This window comes from Artibeus jamaicensis, unplaced genomic scaffold (genome assembly GCF_021234435.1).
Source record: "Artibeus jamaicensis isolate MK-2021 breed Jamaican fruit bat unplaced genomic scaffold, CSHL_Jam_final contig_1832, whole genome shotgun sequence".
NCBI lineage: Eukaryota > Metazoa > Chordata > Mammalia > Chiroptera > Phyllostomidae > Artibeus > Artibeus jamaicensis.
Genome location: NW_026521362.1, coordinates 583,056 through 602,746, shown reverse-complemented (window position 1 = coordinate 602,746; position 19,691 = coordinate 583,056). Strand labels below are relative to the sequence as shown.

The 19,691-nt window shown below is 37.3% G+C and overlaps 1 protein-coding gene across 5 annotated transcripts in view; it reads right to left on the bottom strand.

Moving 5' to 3' along the window:
- The window catches only part of CYTIP (cytohesin 1 interacting protein), a 66,656-nt gene that overhangs the window by 8,994 nt on the left and 37,971 nt on the right, over positions 1–19,691 (bottom strand). For 4 of the 5 annotated variants that reach the window (XM_037138333.2, XM_037138332.2, XM_037138334.2 and 1 more), the window contains exons 3-7: positions 11,389–11,438; positions 11,110–11,164; positions 7,617–7,719; positions 7,314–7,407; positions 4,231–4,300 (exon numbers count right to left, since the gene is read on the bottom strand). In XM_037138333.2, coding sequence (XP_036994228.2) covers positions 4,231–4,300; positions 7,314–7,407; positions 7,617–7,719; positions 11,110–11,164; positions 11,389–11,438 — 372 coding nt within the window. Of the gene's footprint in view, positions 1–4,230; positions 4,301–7,313; positions 7,408–7,616; positions 7,720–11,109; positions 11,165–11,388; positions 11,439–18,334; positions 18,640–19,691 lie in introns of those variants that run through there. The other variant, XM_037138331.2, reaches the window with a different exon arrangement.

The window sequence follows — 19,691 nt, the reverse complement described above, 5'->3', positions numbered from 1 at the left end:
AAAAAAGAACAGATAAACATGAAAATAGCTATTTGAAAATCAAAAATTAACTTTTAATAGAAAGAGCACGTTCTATACAGAACACAGACAACATTACTGAAGCTATTATTACTATGGAATTCATAAAGAATATAGCCCTGGCTGGTGTAGCTCAGTGGATTGAGCGCAAGCCTGTGAGCCAAAGCATCACTGGTTTGATTCCCAGTCAGGGTACATGCCTGGGTTGCAGGCCTTATCTGTGGTATGGGGTGTGCTAGAGCTAACCATACATTGATGTTTCACTCCCTTTCTTTCTCCCTCCCTTCCCCATCTCTCCAAAATAAATAAATAAAATCTTTAAATAAATAAATATATATATAAGATATAGTAATAAAATATGAAAGAATGGTTAGGAAACTTGGAGGGTATATCAAAAGCCTCTAAAATACTATGCCCATAAGGAACTGCAGAAGATAATTCAGGGAATGGTAAAGAAGGTATAGTTGACCCTTGAATGATGTGGGAGCCCCTTCTACCTGCCACAGTGAAAAATTTGCATATAAACATGTAACTTCTGACTCCCCAAAGTTAACTATTAATAGTCTACTGTTGACCAGTAGCCTTTCCAATAATATAAACAATCAATTAATGCTTATTGCACATGTTATATGTATTAAATACTATGTTCTTATAATAAAGTAAGCTAGAGAAAATGTTATTAAGAAAATTATAAGGAAGAGAAAATACATTTACAATACTGTGCTATATTTATTGATGCTATAAGTTTACATCATCTGTTTACAAGATGAAAAAAAAATCCAGTGTATGAGTGAACCCATACAGTTCAAATCCATACTGTTGAAGGGTCAACTGACTATTTGAAGAGATGAAGCTGATAGTTTTCCCAAATGAAAGAAAGTCACCAGTGTTTAGATTAAAAGGGCACTGAAAATTCAAAGTTCTAAGCAGTATAAATATAGAAATGAGTTCAGACATAATTACATTGTGGTGAAACTATAGATCGGTAAAGACAAAAGAACAGCTTAAAAGCAACCAGTAAAAGGTAAAAGATTGGCACAAACTGAAATATTGTTTTTCTAAGTTTGTTTATTTTTTTAAATTAATCTGAGCTATGGAAAGAGAGAGAAAGACCACTTTGCTGTTCTGCACATGCATTAGTTGTTTCTTAAATGTGCTCTAACCAGGGATTGAACCCACAACCAAAATACTTTAAAAAAAACTCAACAAGCCTCTAGAGAGAATTACCAAGAAATAAAAAGATGAGAAGGCATAAAAAGTAGTACAAATAAAAATGGGGATGTAATCAATTATGATAGAAGTCAAAAAAACTGAGAATAGAGTTTTTATTATAAATGCATGTCAATTGAAATTGAATCAATTGAAATTTTCAAAATTGTATTAACAAAAACATAATTCAATAAAACTGGATCCAAAAAAAAACCCCAAAACAGAAAGGCTGAGCAGTCTTATAACTAATGAAGAAACTGAAACAGAATTTAGAAATATCCCTACCAACAAAAAACTTCAAGCCCTGATGATTAAGATACTCCCCAGCTCATGCTAAAAGTGCAGTAAATGGGACACCACAATTAAGGAGCGATAAACTGAGCGGGGGAAGGTGCAAGCCATTCTTCATGTAAAGTGGAGCTGCCCTCAAGCACCTAAAGAAAATGTTAGCAAATCAAATCTACAAATATATTTTTAAAAGACTATAAATTATTATCAGGTGGGGTTTGTTTTAGAAATGCTAGATTGGTTTTATGTTTGAAAATCTTCAAATGTTACTCATCATGTTGACAGATTTTTTTAATAAAAAATGAGAAGACCATCTTAACAGATGCCAAAAAAAGTATTTGGTAAAATTTAGTATACAAGCCCTATAAATTTAGTATACAATACAGCCAGCAAACTTTGTATAGAAGGCTGCCTCTTTAACCTGAAAAGTATATTCATAGAGATGGCTCATTTCTAATATGAAAGAGTGAAGAGAATTCCTTTTAAAGTCAAGAACAAAAGCAGGATGCTAACAATGATAGTGTATATTCATCATTGTACTGTAGACCCTACCCAGTTATTAAGAAAAAAAAACCTGAATGTTCTTTTTTATCTGTTATCTTAACATAATTATTGTCTCTATGGAAAACCCAAAATATATATAGATAATTTGTTAGAAATTATGCAGTTTAGCAAGGTGTTTGAATAGGGTAATAGCATAGAAAATTTATTTTACATACCTATATACTACTCTCAATCAAAATATTAATTTTTAGGTAAAAAAACTATAATTAGAATATAACCATAAGTCATACAAATGTAAATCTAACAAAAGATTTGTAGGATTTTATTTACTTTAAAGACATTTTCTGATTTATGCATACAATTTTACATATATTATGTTAATTTTTATGGACTTCTAATTTTTTTCTCGATAAATATGGTTTATTAATTTAAAAAATTTCAAATTTACTATTCTTACTTTTTAAACCCAAAAGTCTTGCTGAACTCCCTTTATTCTAATAAAATGTTTATAGATTCCCTTAGGTTTTTCTGTATAGCTATAAATAATACTATCTGTAGATAATGAAGGTGTTGCCCCTTAATCTTCAATTATTCAACTGTGTTTGAAATAAGAGAAGTGAAAATTATAAAGATGCCAATTGATCTCACTTGTTCTATAAATGAAATTTAATTTCTATGGAAATCTGAACAGAAGAACCTTTTCAAAAAAGTTTGCAAATATATTTTTTAAAAATCACAGGGATAAGTGACATAACAAGATGCTGACGAAGCAAATGGAACTTGTTCGTGAATTATGTTGGGGAAACAAATACAAAATAAAATATAAATAATACATAGTAACTTCACCCTCATGGGCTCAATAATTTAAAGTGCATTCTTCATGAAGAAAACTAATAAATAGCAGCTATTGCTAAACAAAGCTCTAGTGAGCAGCCCGATATGTATCAAGGCGCGGGATCCTTGCTCAGAGATGCTGCCTCAGTGCCATGCAGGGGCGGCTCTGGGACAGAGTCACTTGGGGCTGGAGGAGCGGTGCGGACTTCAAGGCCTGGCAGAGCCTCAGCAGTCTGCTAAGATCTTTAAGACTTTCAAAGAGCCACCCAGGGAATTTTTATTTAACATCCTGCATTGTGCACTAGCTCCTTGAAACTGTTTTTCTTCTCCGAAGTTGGATAGCTTGCATGCCAATGGAAGTAGATTCAAGGACAGCCGCAGGAGTACCGGTGACGATTTTTGTGGTAAGAATGAGGCAGGAAGGGAGGACACAGAGGAAAATAATAGAAAGCAAAAAGTCCAAGCCTTTCTGCCCACACACACATGCAGCCTTTGACAAAATGACAAAAAGACCAGCTCCTCCTTCTTTGCTTTTTCCCCTAATCAAAATGTAAATCAAGAGAGATGGGTGCTTTAATGAAAAGTTCTTCTGTTCTTGGAAGCTTTATTCAGTATAGCCCCAATCTGGAAATAGTTCCAATGTCCTTCAGCAAGTGAAGAATAAACTACAGTGTACCTGAGAATCCTAAGCAGCCATGACAATCGACTATTGTTACATACAAGAACTTGGATGAATCTCTAGAGAACAATGAGTCAATAAAGCACACCCCAAAAGGTCATGTATTATACTACGATAGAACCTTCTTGAAATGATAGAAAACCCAGGAGGTTTTCTGGGACATTGGCAGGAAAGGTGATCTTGGGAGGGAGGTGGGTGTGGCTGTAAAAGGGAAACAGCAGGGATCCTTGAGATGAGATTGTTCTGTATCTTGGCTGCAACAGTGTCAACATCCTGGCTGTGATAGTTTTGCAAGATTTCATCATGGGACAATCCTAGACCAAGAAGTCTTTCTGTGTTGGTTCCTAAACAGCTGTATGTGAATACTTAACTCAAAGTAAAAGTTTATTAAAGCAAATATTAGAGCAAAATTAATTCTGCACATTAAAATCAAAAAGAAAAAAGTTCTTCAACTAACGTGCCCATCTGTTGACTTTCTGAGCCTGAAAGACACTCAGAAAAAGGAAGTGACTTCTTGCACTGGTTTGTGATATTTAATTTTCCTGCGAAGCTGACTCTGTGGCTCTTGATAATTCAGCAGACTGGGCTCCTCGAGACGTTTTATCCTCAAGGGTTATGAAATTCCTCAAACAGATCTTATTCTACCACTCACACACTCAAGGATGAAAAACATACCTCACTGTATTAAATTAAATTACCTTTAGAACTTGCAGCTTTGTTTCAAGCTCAGCTTTTTTGAGAATTGTTGTTCCATTAAAGGTCTCTACCCTGTTTTAAGAAAGAAAGGAGGGGAGGGTATTAGCATGAGTGTGTCATTCAAGTACCATCCTTAGGAAGTACTATAATTTGAGCACAGACTAGCCTTAAATGTTATAATTCTCCTGGCAATGAAAGGGTCTGGACCTAGCTCAAATCTTTTAACAAGATTCAGAGAAAGAAAATAGGAAATGAAAGAAAGAGAGAGAGAGAGAGAGAGAGAGAGAGAAAGAGAGAAAGAGAGAAAGAAAGAAAGAAAGAAAGAGAAAGAAAGAAAGAAGAAAGGAAAGAAAGAGAGAAAGAAAGAAAGAAAGAAAGAAAGAAAGAAAGAAAGAAAGAAAGAAAGAAAGAAAGAAAGAAAGAAAGAAAGAAAGAAAGAAAGAAAGAAAGAAAGAAAGAAAGAAAGAAAGAAAGAAAGAAAGAAAGAAAGAAAGAAAGAAAGAAACTCCCCTTGAGAGGGTCACTGAAAGACTCTGGTTAATTGGTAAATTGAATTGTAGCTCATTTTATATAAGCCACTGTGTGGCAATGATGCTTATTTTTTCCAAGAATCTGTCCTTGTGGGGTGTGGCTGAATCACCTCCATCACTTGGTGAACGTCAACTGGACATTCACTCCGTGCACACTCTAGACACCATGCTATGCGTGAGGAACACGGCAATAACAGGCACTGGGAGTTTTTAAGCTGTAGCATTAACATGCTATTTCTTGAAATGGAAAAAATCTTTTCCTCCCCATGATGCCAGGCACCTTTAGTCCTGTAAATTGCCTTAATTTTGGAAGTACAACAAATAAAACCAGGAGTACTATCAGATAATAACCTCCAGATGAGTCTCTCACCTCAAAATCTTTTCAGTTCAAAAACTTTAAGCCCACAATTACCAATTTAATGGTATTCTTTTTCTATATACCTTTCTAAAAATTACAAACAATAAAAATAAAAAAGACTTGTTCTATCCTGAGTGATTGATTTGTTTTGGGGGCACAAATTAGAGGTCTTTATTTTGACTACTAAGCCATCAATCTGTATAAGATAAATTTCAGGTGTGAATCACACCCCATGAATTTTTAAAGTACTGGTCCAAATTCCTACTAATAAGTAAGCTGTTACTCTTTCAAGATGCAAGAATTTTTCAAGGCATGGTAAACTAATAGCATTAAACGTGGAGATAAATTTTTCTTAATTTCTAATAACATCATACCCAAGATAATAAGATGATAGCTGGCCAAGACATTATCTGCAGGGCAGTCCTGATTCTAGGCAATGGTGAGAATCCCTGCAAATCTGTTCCCTTGGCATTTGTAATGTCGATCTGACCTGCCCAAGCAGTAAATGTCTAAAGGCAGAACCTCAGGCCAAGACTGGCTACCCTCTTCAGTATTAGTACGGACTGTCTCCCATTTTCCTGGTCTTTGGCTTTCCAACTGTCTCCACCCATTACTTCTTAATTATCCGCCTGGGGTTTGCTCACTATTACCAACCTTCTGGTGGTAATAGAGGACTGAGTCTAACTCCATGGATCCAATGAGTTCAGGGTAAAGAGAAGCTCGAATCTGCAAAGTAAAATCCATATAGAGTCCAAGAGAAAATGCTAGCAGTGCAGCTCAGTCCTTAATCACCATCAGTCATCTTTTAAAACTACTCCTAGACACACCCAAAACATCCTTTGAAGTGTTAGACTAGAACTGCTGAAGAATGTCCAGTGGATTTTCTACTGACAGCTTACAGTGAGCAGCTGTGATACAGCTGAAGAGATTTTGGCACTCAGAGTAGGTGGTCACATTCTAACCTTGTGACTGACTAGATGGTTGATTTTAACTAAACCTCAGTTAAGCCTCAGTTACTTCCTCTATAAGTAGGAATAAAATTAACCCCTTGGAGTGGCTGTGAAAAACAAATGAGGAAATATAGGACCTACCTTAATCAGGATAAATTCTAAACTACTAGCCTGGCTGGTAGACCGTACTCTGCCCACGCCAACTCCTTGTCTCCATCCCTTCTTACACCCTGCCTAGCTCACCGACCACCAATTACACTGGCTTTCTTTCTCTCCCTTGGATGTGCCAAGCCCATTTTGACAACTCAGAGACCTCTCTCTTTATCTTACATGCTCTCTTACCAAGAATTATATAACCATTTTTCTCTTCAGTTAGGTCTCAGCTCAAATTCCTCCTCCTCAGAGAGGATCATTTTAGACACCTAAGCTAAAGTATCAGCTCTTCAACTTGATGATTCATCTCGTTTATTATTGCACTTTCTTCATAGCAGTTATCAATAATTAAAATATCAAAAATATTTATTTCTGCGGGTTTTTCTTATTCATCTCCTTCCATCTCCCCTGAGCCCATCGCAAAACTGGAAACATAGTATTTGCTCGAGAATTATCATTTCAACAAATGAATGAATTCTGTCTTTTAACTAAATACTTAAGTCTTATTAAGTTCTAGGGATAGTATAGTTGAAAAGTCAGTCAACTCTCCAGTACGGAAGAGGATGCCCCACGAGTGAGTCTGAAATAGTAGCAGGTGTGAGTGTGTGTGTGCAGAGTAGGAAGTGTGGGCAGACTTTGTTCTTCTTTCCAAATAGACCACTAGATGAGAAAAACATCTAGTTTTTAGATGTTTTTCTAGTTTTAGATGGCTTGTTGTATAAGGTGAAAAAAGTCAACCTTTCTGACCTTTTATTTGTTATATCAAGATTATATCAGCCATGGAAATTGGACCATTTTCTGTTGTTCAAAGAAAATGATTGCCAGTTTAACTGAATTTAATATTAAAATTTGGTAAATGCTCTCCTTGCTATTCAGATGTCTGGGCTATCAATGTCCTCTGACTTCAGATGTTAACAACATGTTCTAGTTTGAGGAAACCTTGAAAAACAAAAGGAACTAATAAAAATGTCTGTATCCAATCCCAAAGTTATGGCGCACTGCCGCCCTTCAGTGATCCTGAACAATAAGTCTATTCATTCACTCAACAGGCATTTTAAGAGACCGTAACATTTTTGAAGCACAGGGATAGTTACGTTAGCAGGTTTCCTGATGATCTGATCAGGTCAACAACTTGCTTGTGGGTAAAGCCTTCTGTGCCCACACCATTGATATTTGCAAGGACATCACCTGGGAGATACCAAAAAAAAAGCGTTAAAGAAGTTGCTTAAATAATCTTTTCTGACATGCAAACAAAGAAAAACAAGCAAGCCTCAAACCTTAACAACATAAAGGCGCTAAGAAAATTCAAAGCAACAATAGTTTCCTGACCTTCACTACCAAGAGGTTTCTTCTTCTTGCTATTTAAATAATTTTTAACATGAGGATAGTTACATTACCGGCTTGCAGGCCAGCACAGTGCGCTGGGCTGTCCTCCTGGATCTTGCATATCAGAGTGCAAAGCTCTGAGGAACAGGTATTCTGGTTCTGGAGCCTGTAAGTCTGCAAAAGTTAAAGTGACACATAATTACTATTCAAAAAACTCAAAATCCATTTTTCAAAAAACTAAAATGGTGTCAATTAATGTAAGAGGTATAATGGTAAATGCAAAGAACAATTTGGAAAGGTTTTCCTGAATATAAATTAAATTCAGCGTACTGATTTTACAATCCTACCAGACAATCTGCAGCCAATCCCAGTCATTTTAAAAAATCTGCCTTGAGAAAAAAATTGCAATAAGATTGGCTCGAGCTTTTATACTTTCAGGCCTATGAGAGCACCTGATGCTATCATTATTGCATATTTGTTGAGAAAAATTGAGCTTCTCATTTTCCAATGGGATGAAACAATGGTAGCCAAGAGCAAAGAGAAAGGTGCCCATGAGCATCTTCCATGCCGAAGTACTCATTACAGGAGTAGACAAAACAGTACACAGCAATGGAGATGTGCCAACATAATTATTTTACATTAGAGTTCTGCAAATAATGACAATCTGCCCTGCATTAATTCAAAAGTGCTATAATCGACTTGCCTTCATTTCTGAGCACTTGCCTTGAATACTCATTGGTTCATTAATCACCTAACTAAATTAGAAGAAGTTATGCTTTGCCTCTTGCCTCAGTTTGGCAAAAGCAGTTTGTTTTTCGAATTGTACCAAGAACAGTGGACAAATGTTTGCTACATAGATTGACCAGATGGCTTATAACCAACATGTTTTTCTTTTCCACACAATTATGAGGTCGAGTTCCATTAAGACTCAGGATTACCATTTTAGTTTGAGCAAGTCCTTTCAACATCTGATTCCTAAACCACATTCCAGTACTGCCTCCTCATGGAGAAATTAATGTCTTATGGCCATTCCACCTTATTTACCAGAATTGCAAGTTCCAGAACCAGAAGTCAGTCATGTGCAAGCAACTTCTAGACATTGACTTTGTTAACCTGTATGGGATTTCTCTTCACTCAAGAAGGCATTCAGAATCCCCATATCTTAAGGTAAAATGGAACTTTAAAGAGCATGCACTATATTTTCCATCTCTGTCAAAAACCCTAAACAGTTTTCTGCCAAGGACCCTTCTTGCCACAGCCTAGACCTTTGCAGAGATAGGAGGGTGGCCTAGTTTATGTGGTACATGAACCAAAGCTATAACATTGAGAAACCACTGTTATAACAACTCTATTAGCAGTGAGAACCTGCCCACTATGTCCAGTGAGCAAAGTGAGTTCTGTGAAGGGGAGATGTTGATTTATGTAGCTGGAACCTGTATACATTTGCCGATGGCTTAAAATTCCTGGGTTAGAGATAGGGAAGTAAAGGCAGAGGTCCCAATGTTATAAACAGAAGAAAGAAATAATAAATTGAATCTCAATCTCTCATTCCCTCTCTCTCTCTCTCTCTGTCTTCTGTTCTCACTTTTAATGACAAAACAGTCTTTAGAGACATAATAGTCACATTGTCCTTTCTCATGTCCAATGACATTCATTCTGACACTTGTCATTTGCTGATCCTCTGTTAGTACCAGGCACATTACTAAATATTTTGTATGTGTTATTTAATTTGAAATTCCTTAAAAAACCCATAAGGCAAGCAGGGAGAAAAAAAAGGACTCAGGTGTGCCTGAATCTAGAGTCTGTGTTTCTATAACATTGTATGATCCTCACTAGCAGCCTATGAGTAGCACCCATGGAAAACCAGAGAGGAAAGTAGACTTGTTCACTTCCAACGAGTCCTTCACTTGGTAGACCAGGACCCAAACAGTTGTTAAAAATGGGTGCACAATATGGGCACATGAGGTTCCATCTGGTCTTCAAAAAGTTCCCACAGCATTTCCTCTATTCGATGACTATGCAAATCTTGTAAGTACTAGAGAAGAGATATGGTATGGAGCTGGTAATGGAAAGGGCGTACAAAAAAGGAACGTGCAGAGGAGTGGGTTCCTGCACCACTGAGATAACACGCAAGCTCCAGTTCAGAGGTGAAGCCATTAGCTCATGTTGTGGTACGAAGGCTCATGGTGCTATCGCCTGTGACCTACTAATGATAGCTTTGGCTCTTGCTGCAGGTAGAATAAGTGATTATGGTACGGGGAGAAACACAGAGGAACAGTGACATATCATAGAGGAGTGAGAAAAAATCTTAATTTGTCACTTTAAATAAGAGTATGTGAGTAGTGACTGACCCTGTTTTCAGTAGCCATGGCTGCACATCTTTGTGCATAATTCTCACTTAAAAAGAAGCAGTCACAAAAAGTACAGTCTCTGCAATGGAACAGGGAGTGTTTTGTGTGAATGGGGACCAAGTACTATGCTTTTAAAACCTGATGGAAGAATTACACATCCCCCCAAATTTAAAAGTAGAAGAGTTCAGAAAGCAGAAGGTATCTTCTTTTCCCCTACAGCCTTCTCCCTGTTCATTGAAGGTAGAGTTCCAGTTTGTTTCTTTATTTATAAAGCATTTTTAGCTAGCAGCTTCCTGTTCCTTATCTTAAAATACACGCTGGCTTTCCAATTGTAGGGCTGATAGTTAAGTTTTCTGAAAGCAGCACCAAAGCTAAGACCTAAGAGATAATATGCAATAAAAAAAATAGGATTGTGCAAAATACATCTAAAAGACACGCAAAAGTATAATAGAAAAAAATGGTAAATACCTAAGCTACTACTCTTGCAATTCATTTGACTAGATTTCCTTTGACCTAACTCACCATCTTTACAAACATGGCCATTAAAAAGCAGACAGCAAGTAAAAAATGAAATTCTTAGGCTATTACACAGAAACCTATAGACTGTTTTCCAAATTTCCTAAAACATGCAAGTAGAGCAACGTTCTTAAGTGTTTCAAATAATAATTATGAAGTGTCATCATTGATAAAAAGTACAAATTTGTCATAAAATAAAATCTTCAGTATTTTTGAAATGTAATAGGATCTATATGAGATTGCATGCAGCCCTTATATACAAATATATATGCTTTCAAGTATTTCTTGAATGTCAAAGTATAGACTTAGAATTTGACTGCAGTATAAAAAGTGATTGTGCAAACACATCAGGAATGAAAATATACAAAATGCCCTTCTATAAAGAGTATTTCACTCTTCTATTTAAGGCTGGGCTGTTATCAAGCATTTCTGATTAGTTTGACTTACAGGAAGACTGGAGCCACTAAGAATAGAGTTGAGCAAGTCTCAGGGCCTTTATTTTATTTATATGTTTCAGTGTCTTCTTTCTCTGATGGTATCAAAAACAATAAAGAACTACCAAAACAACTACACATTGAATGAAAATCACAGTCTCCATCATCCTCTGATCCTGATTTCCTTCTTTCTCTGCAAATATCATAATACTACAAGTGCCACTGTCTTCATTAAAAGTCTGGAAAATTTGAAAATTGCCCACCTGAATTTCAAATCCAAATGTTCCATTATCCTGCTTTTCCACAGTAATAAGCTTTCTGTAACAAAAAAAAAATTTAAAAACGTATAAAAAACTATGCATGAAGATCAACGTATCACATTTGTCACATACTTATTTTTAAAACTGTCACAATTTAAAATAGCTGACATTTATGTAAATTGTGGTACTGTAACTCCGTGTGTGTGTGTTATCAGTGAGTCTAGAGAGCTGTGTTCCTACATATCTTGGTGAGAGACCAAAAAAATAAATGAATCTCTTTACCTCTGAGACCAGGAAAAGTCACCCAAAGAACTTGATCGCGACAAAGCAAGCTGAAAAATACAACAAGCACACAGTTATCAAAAGGTCCTTAAAAGACATCTGTGAATGTTCTAAGTCACAAAGAACTTTGTTCTTTATTGCCTTTGGCCCAACTCAACGAAGGTAAAGGCAGTAGTTCCCATTCTTTAGTGATAGCAAAGGAGAGCTGGCAAAGGGAAGTTCAGGCATTCTGTTTAAAAAGGTTAAAAGGGGCTCTGATAATAATACACTGTGGCAAGAGCTAATGTAATGTGGCAAAACTCCAAAGCATCCCCAAAGAAATTCATATCTAATCTGTATTAAAAATAGCCTCTGAGAGATTAACCATAGCCATTTATAATCACACTGAAATCCAATGAAAAATAACACCCATGGAATGGCATATAAAATGCAAATACTTAAGAGTTTTTGGAGATGCTGATGAAATAATTGTGTTTATTATAATACTCATTTTAACTGTTACTTTTTAAAGCAGGTTAAAATAATCTCTAAAGAAGAGCAGTACAAGTCAAGTAAAACCAAACACTTAAACCCTCAGTTCTGTTTATGACTTATTTTTGTGATACTGTAGGAAGAGTTCAGTGAGATTTCCAGCCAAAAAAGGAAAGGAACCTCCAAATGGTATAAATGACATAAAGAATATCACCCTTGCTCCATGTTTGGAAAAAGGTCATGTAAACATAAAATTCCAAAATACAATCAACCATTGTAAATTAAGTAAAAGTTAACAAAAGGTTGCATCATGTTTTTTTATGTGCTCTTCTAAGGGATTAAAGTGTGTTTTGTGTGTATTTTGTTTATTTGTTTAGGAATTAACAAATATTAATTAGCCTATCTCAAATGCTGGTCCAGGGGCCCCAAACATAAGCTTATGCTACTAGCTAACCCCTGATGTTTAACTGTCAACTTAACACATAAAATGTCAGCAGATCACTGCATAGTAAGTCTAAATGAATATAAATAAAATAAGTAGAAGATGAAAACTGGAAGAAGAAAGACACATAGAAGAGATTAATGCACAAAATAAATCCTTGTTAAGGCATTCGTTAGGAGAGAAGCCTACATCACTGTAAGGAATTTGAATGACCCAGTACCAAATGCCTACATGCTGACAAATTTTCTGGAATGGCTCAGATTTCAGAATTTTGCTCTTGGTCTGTCAAGGTAATGTAATGGAGAGCTAGTCTCTTCCCACTGAGATGATACAAATTAATTACATTTTTCTGTCTTTCACTTCTGAACTTCAAATCCCTTATATTATCCTGAAGACTGCAATAGGAAAGCTGAAACCCAAAAAGATTCTCTAAAGTTGCAAAAAAGTATTTGTTTTTAAATCATAAGGACTGAACTGTGGAAGACCTATAATTTATATTGTTTATTTCAGCCTGATTTTTGTACTGAGAAGTATCGACAAGAAGAGTGGAGACCATTCGGTCACATAGCAGGCCAACTTCTAGTGGAACACAGCAAGAAACTCAATATTTCCAAGCATTCTCAGTCTTTCCTTTATATTGTTACTCTCATTTTCTTAAATTTTTTTTTCATTATTTACATCCTCTTGGCCTCTATTCTTATTTCAGATTATAAGGTACTTAGTTAGGTAGGTCATATCCAATCACCTGTAACCGTAACCAGGGTTTATATCAGAAAATATAACTCTTGCTATCAATATTCATCAGATTAGTCACAGCATTGATGGGAACCTCAAGAGTTCAGCTGGTCCACCCTCAACCTGCCTTCTAACACAAAAATCATTTTAGAAAGATCAAATCTAAAATCTCTTAAATCCCCGAGACAAGTTGAAACATGATATAAAGAAGGAATCTCCCCACCTCCCTCCTGCTACCTTTCCTATATAGCTAATTAACTGGTTGAAAATGAAAATGTTTGCCTGGCACCACGAGAGAGGCCTAGCAGATATTCAGTTCCTATGGGCTGACTAATTCGGGTTATCAGTGACACACACACAAAAATGGACTAAGTCAAAGTATAAATTAGCTTCCATTCCAGATAAGCAATGAGCCTGTTTTAGGCAGCTAACATTTAAATAAAAAACTATTGAAATAAATTAGGCTCCATCAAATTCCCTGACATGTGCCACATCTTGACACAAAGCCTACTTGCTTTTGATCAGGGCTGTCAGACTGAGGTGATGGGGAAAGGAATGTGCTCAGGGATCGACCTTGTGCACACACCAGACTATCTGCCTGAGTGAAAAGAAGTATGTTTAAGGCCTCATCAAAGGTCTTAAACTCGGGGAGAAGTCTTCCCTGCAGCCCTTTCCCTAACATAAGCAGTCCTGTGCTAGGATCTAACTAGTGGAGTCTCTACTCCCTGACAGCTCTACTGAATCTTTTCTCATTTTTTCTCAGGGTGGTAGTGATGGCACCAAAACTCATGAATGAGGAACTGGTGTGCAATGAGCAGCATATGCTGGCAACAGCTGTCTTTTATTACACATTAGCTAATATGAGAAAGCTAGGTTTAGCGATTTGGCAACTCACTTGTGACTGCTCAGTACACAGAGCTCTTTAACCTCTTGCTAGCCACTAATATAAAGATGCCTGTGTTGAGTTTATGATCCCTCTTCTTTCAGTTTTAGCCAGATGACTTAAAAATCAGGCATGGATATTCAAGATGTAATTGTTCCTGCTATCCAGCGATTCACAATGCCCCTTTTTAGTGGGAAACCAAGACCAAACATTTTAGCTGTCAGTTTGTGAAAGAGGGGTGACCTGTAGCTCAGCCTGCCAGGCTCAGAGGAGCTCAAAGCTCAATACTGTAGGTTCTTCTGTTAAGTAAAACAGATTGTTACTTCCTGGCCCCCACTCTGTGTACTCATTTCCTGAAAGTGTTGGGGGAAGAGGGAGAGAGTAGTTACTTCTTCATAGACGATGAGTTTTTTTGTTTTTTTTGTTTGTTTTTTTTATTTGAAATTTTCTTTTTTTTTTATTTTATTTAGTTATTTTTCAAGTACAGTTTTTTGTCTATTTTTCCCATCCCAGCCTCCCCCGCCCCTTGCTCCCCACCTCCCTCCCATTTCCACCCCCCCTACTTCTCGTCCCTGTGTCCTTCCTATTTGTTCCTCCAAATCCCTCCCCCTTTTTCCCCTTAACTTCCCTTCCTTCTCCCCTCTGGTCACTATCCCCTTGTTCTCTATTTCAGTGTCTTTGTTTTTTTTTTTTCTGCTTGCTTGTTTGTTTTGTTGTTTAGCTTCCTGTTAAAGGTGAGATCATATGGTATTTGTCTTCCAGCACTTGGCCTATTTTTTGTTTTTATTTACAATTCCAAAACCGTGTGCTCTGCTCCCTTTCCTGTCCCCTGCCTCGCTCTCCCCAGTTCCTCCCTGAATGCAGCTTTCTTTCTCTTTCCTTTTACATCAGGATACTTAGGCTAGCAGCGCTGCACCGATTCTAGGACACAGCAAAATAAAGGCGCTGAACTCAATTGCTCAACTTGCAATCGCCCCTGACGAAACCAAAGAGGGTCGTGCTTCCCAAGGAAGTCTCATTTGGGCTCGAGAACCTCTTTTTCAGGAAGAACTGTCAGAGCTTGACTCCCAGCGTGCAAACATATCGATTAGAGAGTAGTTTTCAAATTCTTTTGTGGTGAAGTTAACAGTTTTCTACCAAAAAGGATTTATCATTAAATGAGCAAGATGCTTTGTCATAGTTAGGGGCCCTTGGGCGTTTGGTAATAGATGGGTGTGTGGCCACAAACAGTGCAAAAGCCCCGAGGGCAGAGCCCATCCAAGAAATACTCACATTACGGAATTGAGCACGACATCCCGTATCTGAAGTTTTAAGTAAAGTTCCCCTTTCAAAAGTTATCTGTTTAGTAATGAAGTTGAACAAGATGGATTTGAACAGTGTAGGTCCACTTATATGCAATTTTTTTAAAATACTATAAACATATTTTTTCTTTCTTAGGATTTTCTTAATGCTTTCTTTTTTCTAGCTTTATTGTAAGAATACTCTATATAATACACATAACTTACATCAACATATATGTTCGTCAACTGTTTATGGTCTCACTAAAGCTTCCTATCAATAGTAGACTATTAATACTTAAGATTTGGGGGAGTCAAAATGTATATGTTGATATTCAAGTGTTAGCACCACTAACCCCCACATTGTTCAAAGATCAACTGTAATTTGATAACCAAAAGAAAATCAGGCAAAAAGATTCAGTGTGTGATAGCACTAATACATAGTTAAGCTTCTCCCCTTTCAGGTCCCTGGCCTTACGACAGCATTTGGTAAAATCTGTTTGCAAAGAGCAACCCTCATCCTGGGGCATCATGAGATTTCTAGACTATCCTTATGCTCCCCAGTCTCCTTCCTCCAGTGTTTTCCTTTGCAGGTATTTTTTTTCTAAAACTATGTTCAGAAATAGGAACTTCACTAGGTTGTCTGTCACCTCCTACAAATACAAGTGCTAAGATAATATGCACACATAGAAATCTATTTTTAAATGATTCTGAGTGTAACACCCAAGTGATTCTGAAGATTAATCTGAAACTACAGGCTAACTGATGCAGCTTTGCAGAAACCAAAGCTAACAATATCGAGAATTATGAATTGTTGGCATTAACCCTGAAAGGGGTGAAAATAACAATGGGCAGAGAGACACCTGCTCGTGGCCTTACTGAGATCTTGTTGCCTGCAATTCAGTCAGTGCCAAATGGGTGATTAGTCTCTAAAAACCAGTTCAAGGAAATACACATCCTTTTAGAAAACTGTGAGATGTTTAGATAGACTTGTGCCAAGTTTCATTGATGACAATCATATAGAATCAGAAGTATTGTGTACGTGAAGTTTTGTTTCGCCTTTGTTTTCTTTAAAGTAATCCCCACAGCACCAAGAGAAAGCTATTTGACTAGGAGGCATCTACCATGGGAAAGAACAGAGAAAGGGGAAGAGAGAAGACCTAGAAAAGATGACAACAAATAAACTAATTGGTGTTGAAATGTGCGTGTATATGTGTGCAAGCATATATATTACACCCATGTAAACAGACACACATACTTGGGTACATTTCATACACCTAAATCCCTCTCATTCATTTTCTCCTTCCAGTCACCTCCCTCTGATGGCCTTTCTTTGGTTCATGCTAGCTTCACTTGGCCTTAAAGACCAGATGTCACTCCTCCGTCTTAATTGCCTTTGGTGTTCAAGACTTTGAGCACCTCCATCTTCTCCATTTTTCCTTTCTCTAACTAGTACAAGAGTTGCTCTCTCACCATGAGTCTCCACCTACTTACTGACAGACCACATTTCTAGAATACGTTTCCCAAATCCCTTTCCCACTCAAACACACTCTGTGGCTCCCTGTGCTGCTCCAATCATTGCTTCCTAGAGGAAGTCTGTGTGTTTTTGTGCAGCTCTGCCTAGCTCTGAGGTCTCCCTTCACCTCTCACACAGACACTGGGTCCTCCTGACCCACTAACATGCCATTACTTAAACATTCCTTGAAGGTCCCAAGATCTGTGCTTCAAGATTAATTATTCTCTCATTCTGGAATATCCAATATCTGGAATATTTCTCCTTCAAGGCTATACTCAAAAGCACATGATTGGATTCAATCATTATGCTTTTATTTTGCATAGCACCTATTCATTCTGCCTACTTCATCGTAAACCCAATAAGGACGGGAAACATATTCATCTCATCTTTGTACCTTCTATACTTCATCAGTACTTCATCTGAAAAGTGAATAAAGATTTTGGTACTTCCCAGAGTTGCTTTACTTCCACACAGGTAGTAAATTGATGGATACACTCCTCATTAAATTAAACTTAATGTCATAAAAGCATTTTGGGATTGAAAAGACTGATAGATCCAAAGCAGGACAAATGATGTCCTAGTTGTCATCAATGTGAAAAATCCCAAGAAATCAGCCATGTATATCACTGAGAAAATTGATGCTGCTCCTCCAGCTCTCTAATCCTGAAATTAGAAGGCTGAAGTGAGCAAGCACGTGATGCACTTTCAACATGTAAGGCCAAAATATTATGCTTTCCAACAATTCAAGTATTTTCTGTACAAGTGCTATATCTGAATTCAGATATGCACTTGGGGCATTATAGTAGGTTATATAGTGGAAAGGGTGTCATGGTTTTAATTTTTTTTGAAACTGGAAGTCAAAGAATAAAAAAAATCACAAATTCAGTTAGACATGGACTTTTCCAAATGTGTCTCTCTCACTAGGGAAATACTTTGCAGTAAAACTTAAAATAATAGCATAATTATTGAGCATATACTATATTTCAGTCTCTGTGTTAAGCAGTGCATGTTTCTCCCACTTAAGCAGCAGAAGAGCCCCATAGGTTGGTTCTATTATTATCTTCACTATGGATAAAAGAAATCTAAATCTTAAAGAGGCAAGTGACTTGCTCAAGGTCCCTCCCTTATTAAGTGACTGAGCTGGTGTTCAATCTGGCACTTATTTAATCAATAAAAATCTTGTGCCCATGCCTCAAAGCTGAACATGACTTAGTCCACAAAACTTGTCCTCAAAAAAATGTGCTCTCATTTGATGATAAACTGAAATGACTATCCATGCCTCAGAGTGAGACTAATAGGGAAAGAATCAACGGGACACACACAGGGGAAAAATTAAGAATTCTCAAACTGGGCTTCAAGTTTGATGTGCTTAATCATTTCTGTTTTATCTGAACACCTCCACATATGAGAAGAGCAATCTTCTTTTAAGTTTTGCCATGACAAAGTTTTGTTATGGTCTTAAATTTTCAAGCTAGTACACTAGTACTGGGCTCCTCACCTCCTTCTTCACTCCTACTCTTAAAAGCCTCTGAAGGAACATTTCAGTATGAAGTCCGACAAACATATCACTCGGCTCTCATCAGAACATGAACACCCTAAAAGTTACAAAATAGCAATCATACCTGCTTCCGTCCCCGAGGCAAAGTAGCCACAGTGTCAGCCAGCATTTGAAGCCTTCTGTTATCATCCATGGAAAAGTTGCCAGTGAGTGTTGGGTAAGAGTTATATGCCGGACCAGTGCAGTAGTCCAGATTGCCATTGCTGCTCTGTTGCATGAGCCTTTGTAAAGACATTGTGCATAAAGATCACTCCAGCTGGTACATGGCTGAGTGGCCAGGCTCGATGGGGGAAGAAGCTAAAAGTAAAACCCTCTGACAAGTAATCAGAAGTGGCAAAGCAGAAAGAGCCCATGTGACTTCTGTGGTTTGAGGTCCTTGTTACAGAAACCCTATCTTGCAGTTCAATCCCCTTTTGCAGTGTTTTTTCTTTCCCTTTGAACCTAAAGCTACTTTTCACTATTAAAAAAGAATCAACTTATTTTTCCCTCTTCAAACAGCCAGAACTCTTATGCGTTCATGTTCTATGGCAAGTTGTGTTCAAAACACCATCTGCCCCCTTTTTTTAAAGGAAGGGAGAAAAACTTCCCCTAGTTCTGCCATTTGTTTTTCATCCATTTTCCTATTTAATACAAGCAGTGCAATGTAAAAGCCAGGGTGTGCGAACATTTAGTTCTCGTGAATATAAGCAAGAATTACAGGGTCTGATCATAATGTTCTTTCACGAAGTCCTTGTAATGTACTTTCCCCAAAGTACACTGTAGCTCATTAATGTTCATCTGAAAGACATTATATGTGCCACTTGGGCTGTAACCATTCAGCATTCTCCTGGTTGTCCTTTAACTACTTTGTCCTGGCTAAAATCATCCATCATCTTTACAAGGAACAAGGGGAGGAGAAGACCAGCACATATGGGGCACAGAGTTGGCCATATTTTAGAGTGCACTTCCCTGCAGCATCAGTAAGTGTTCCCCAGGGAGGAACCGAGAGGGCAGGAAGGCAGCAGGCAAACCACAGTGGCACAAGAGCGTTGTCAGTTGTCCTTGTGTGCACACAGGGGCCAAGGGCACTATGGTGATACACTCAAGATCCAGGCACTGTTCTTGGCTGGGGTTGGGGACATGTAGTTTTGAGAGGAGGAGCAAGGGATGTAAGTAGAAGGAAGAATCAAAACAAAATTCAAAAAGAGAAGTTTCAGATCATCTAAAAATTAAAGAATGATTTTCAAAATCACTTTGAGGGTTAATAGGAGAATTTAAAAGAGTTAGAGGGTCTTTGAACGAAAATGGGAGTCAAGGTAAATGCAGCTCAAGCAGAACCTGCCAAATGTAAAAATAGTAGAATCTTCTGAGTTAACAGCGCTTCATAGTTGACATATTCTTTAGATAAAATAGTCCACACTTATCACTTGGTACAAAGTGAG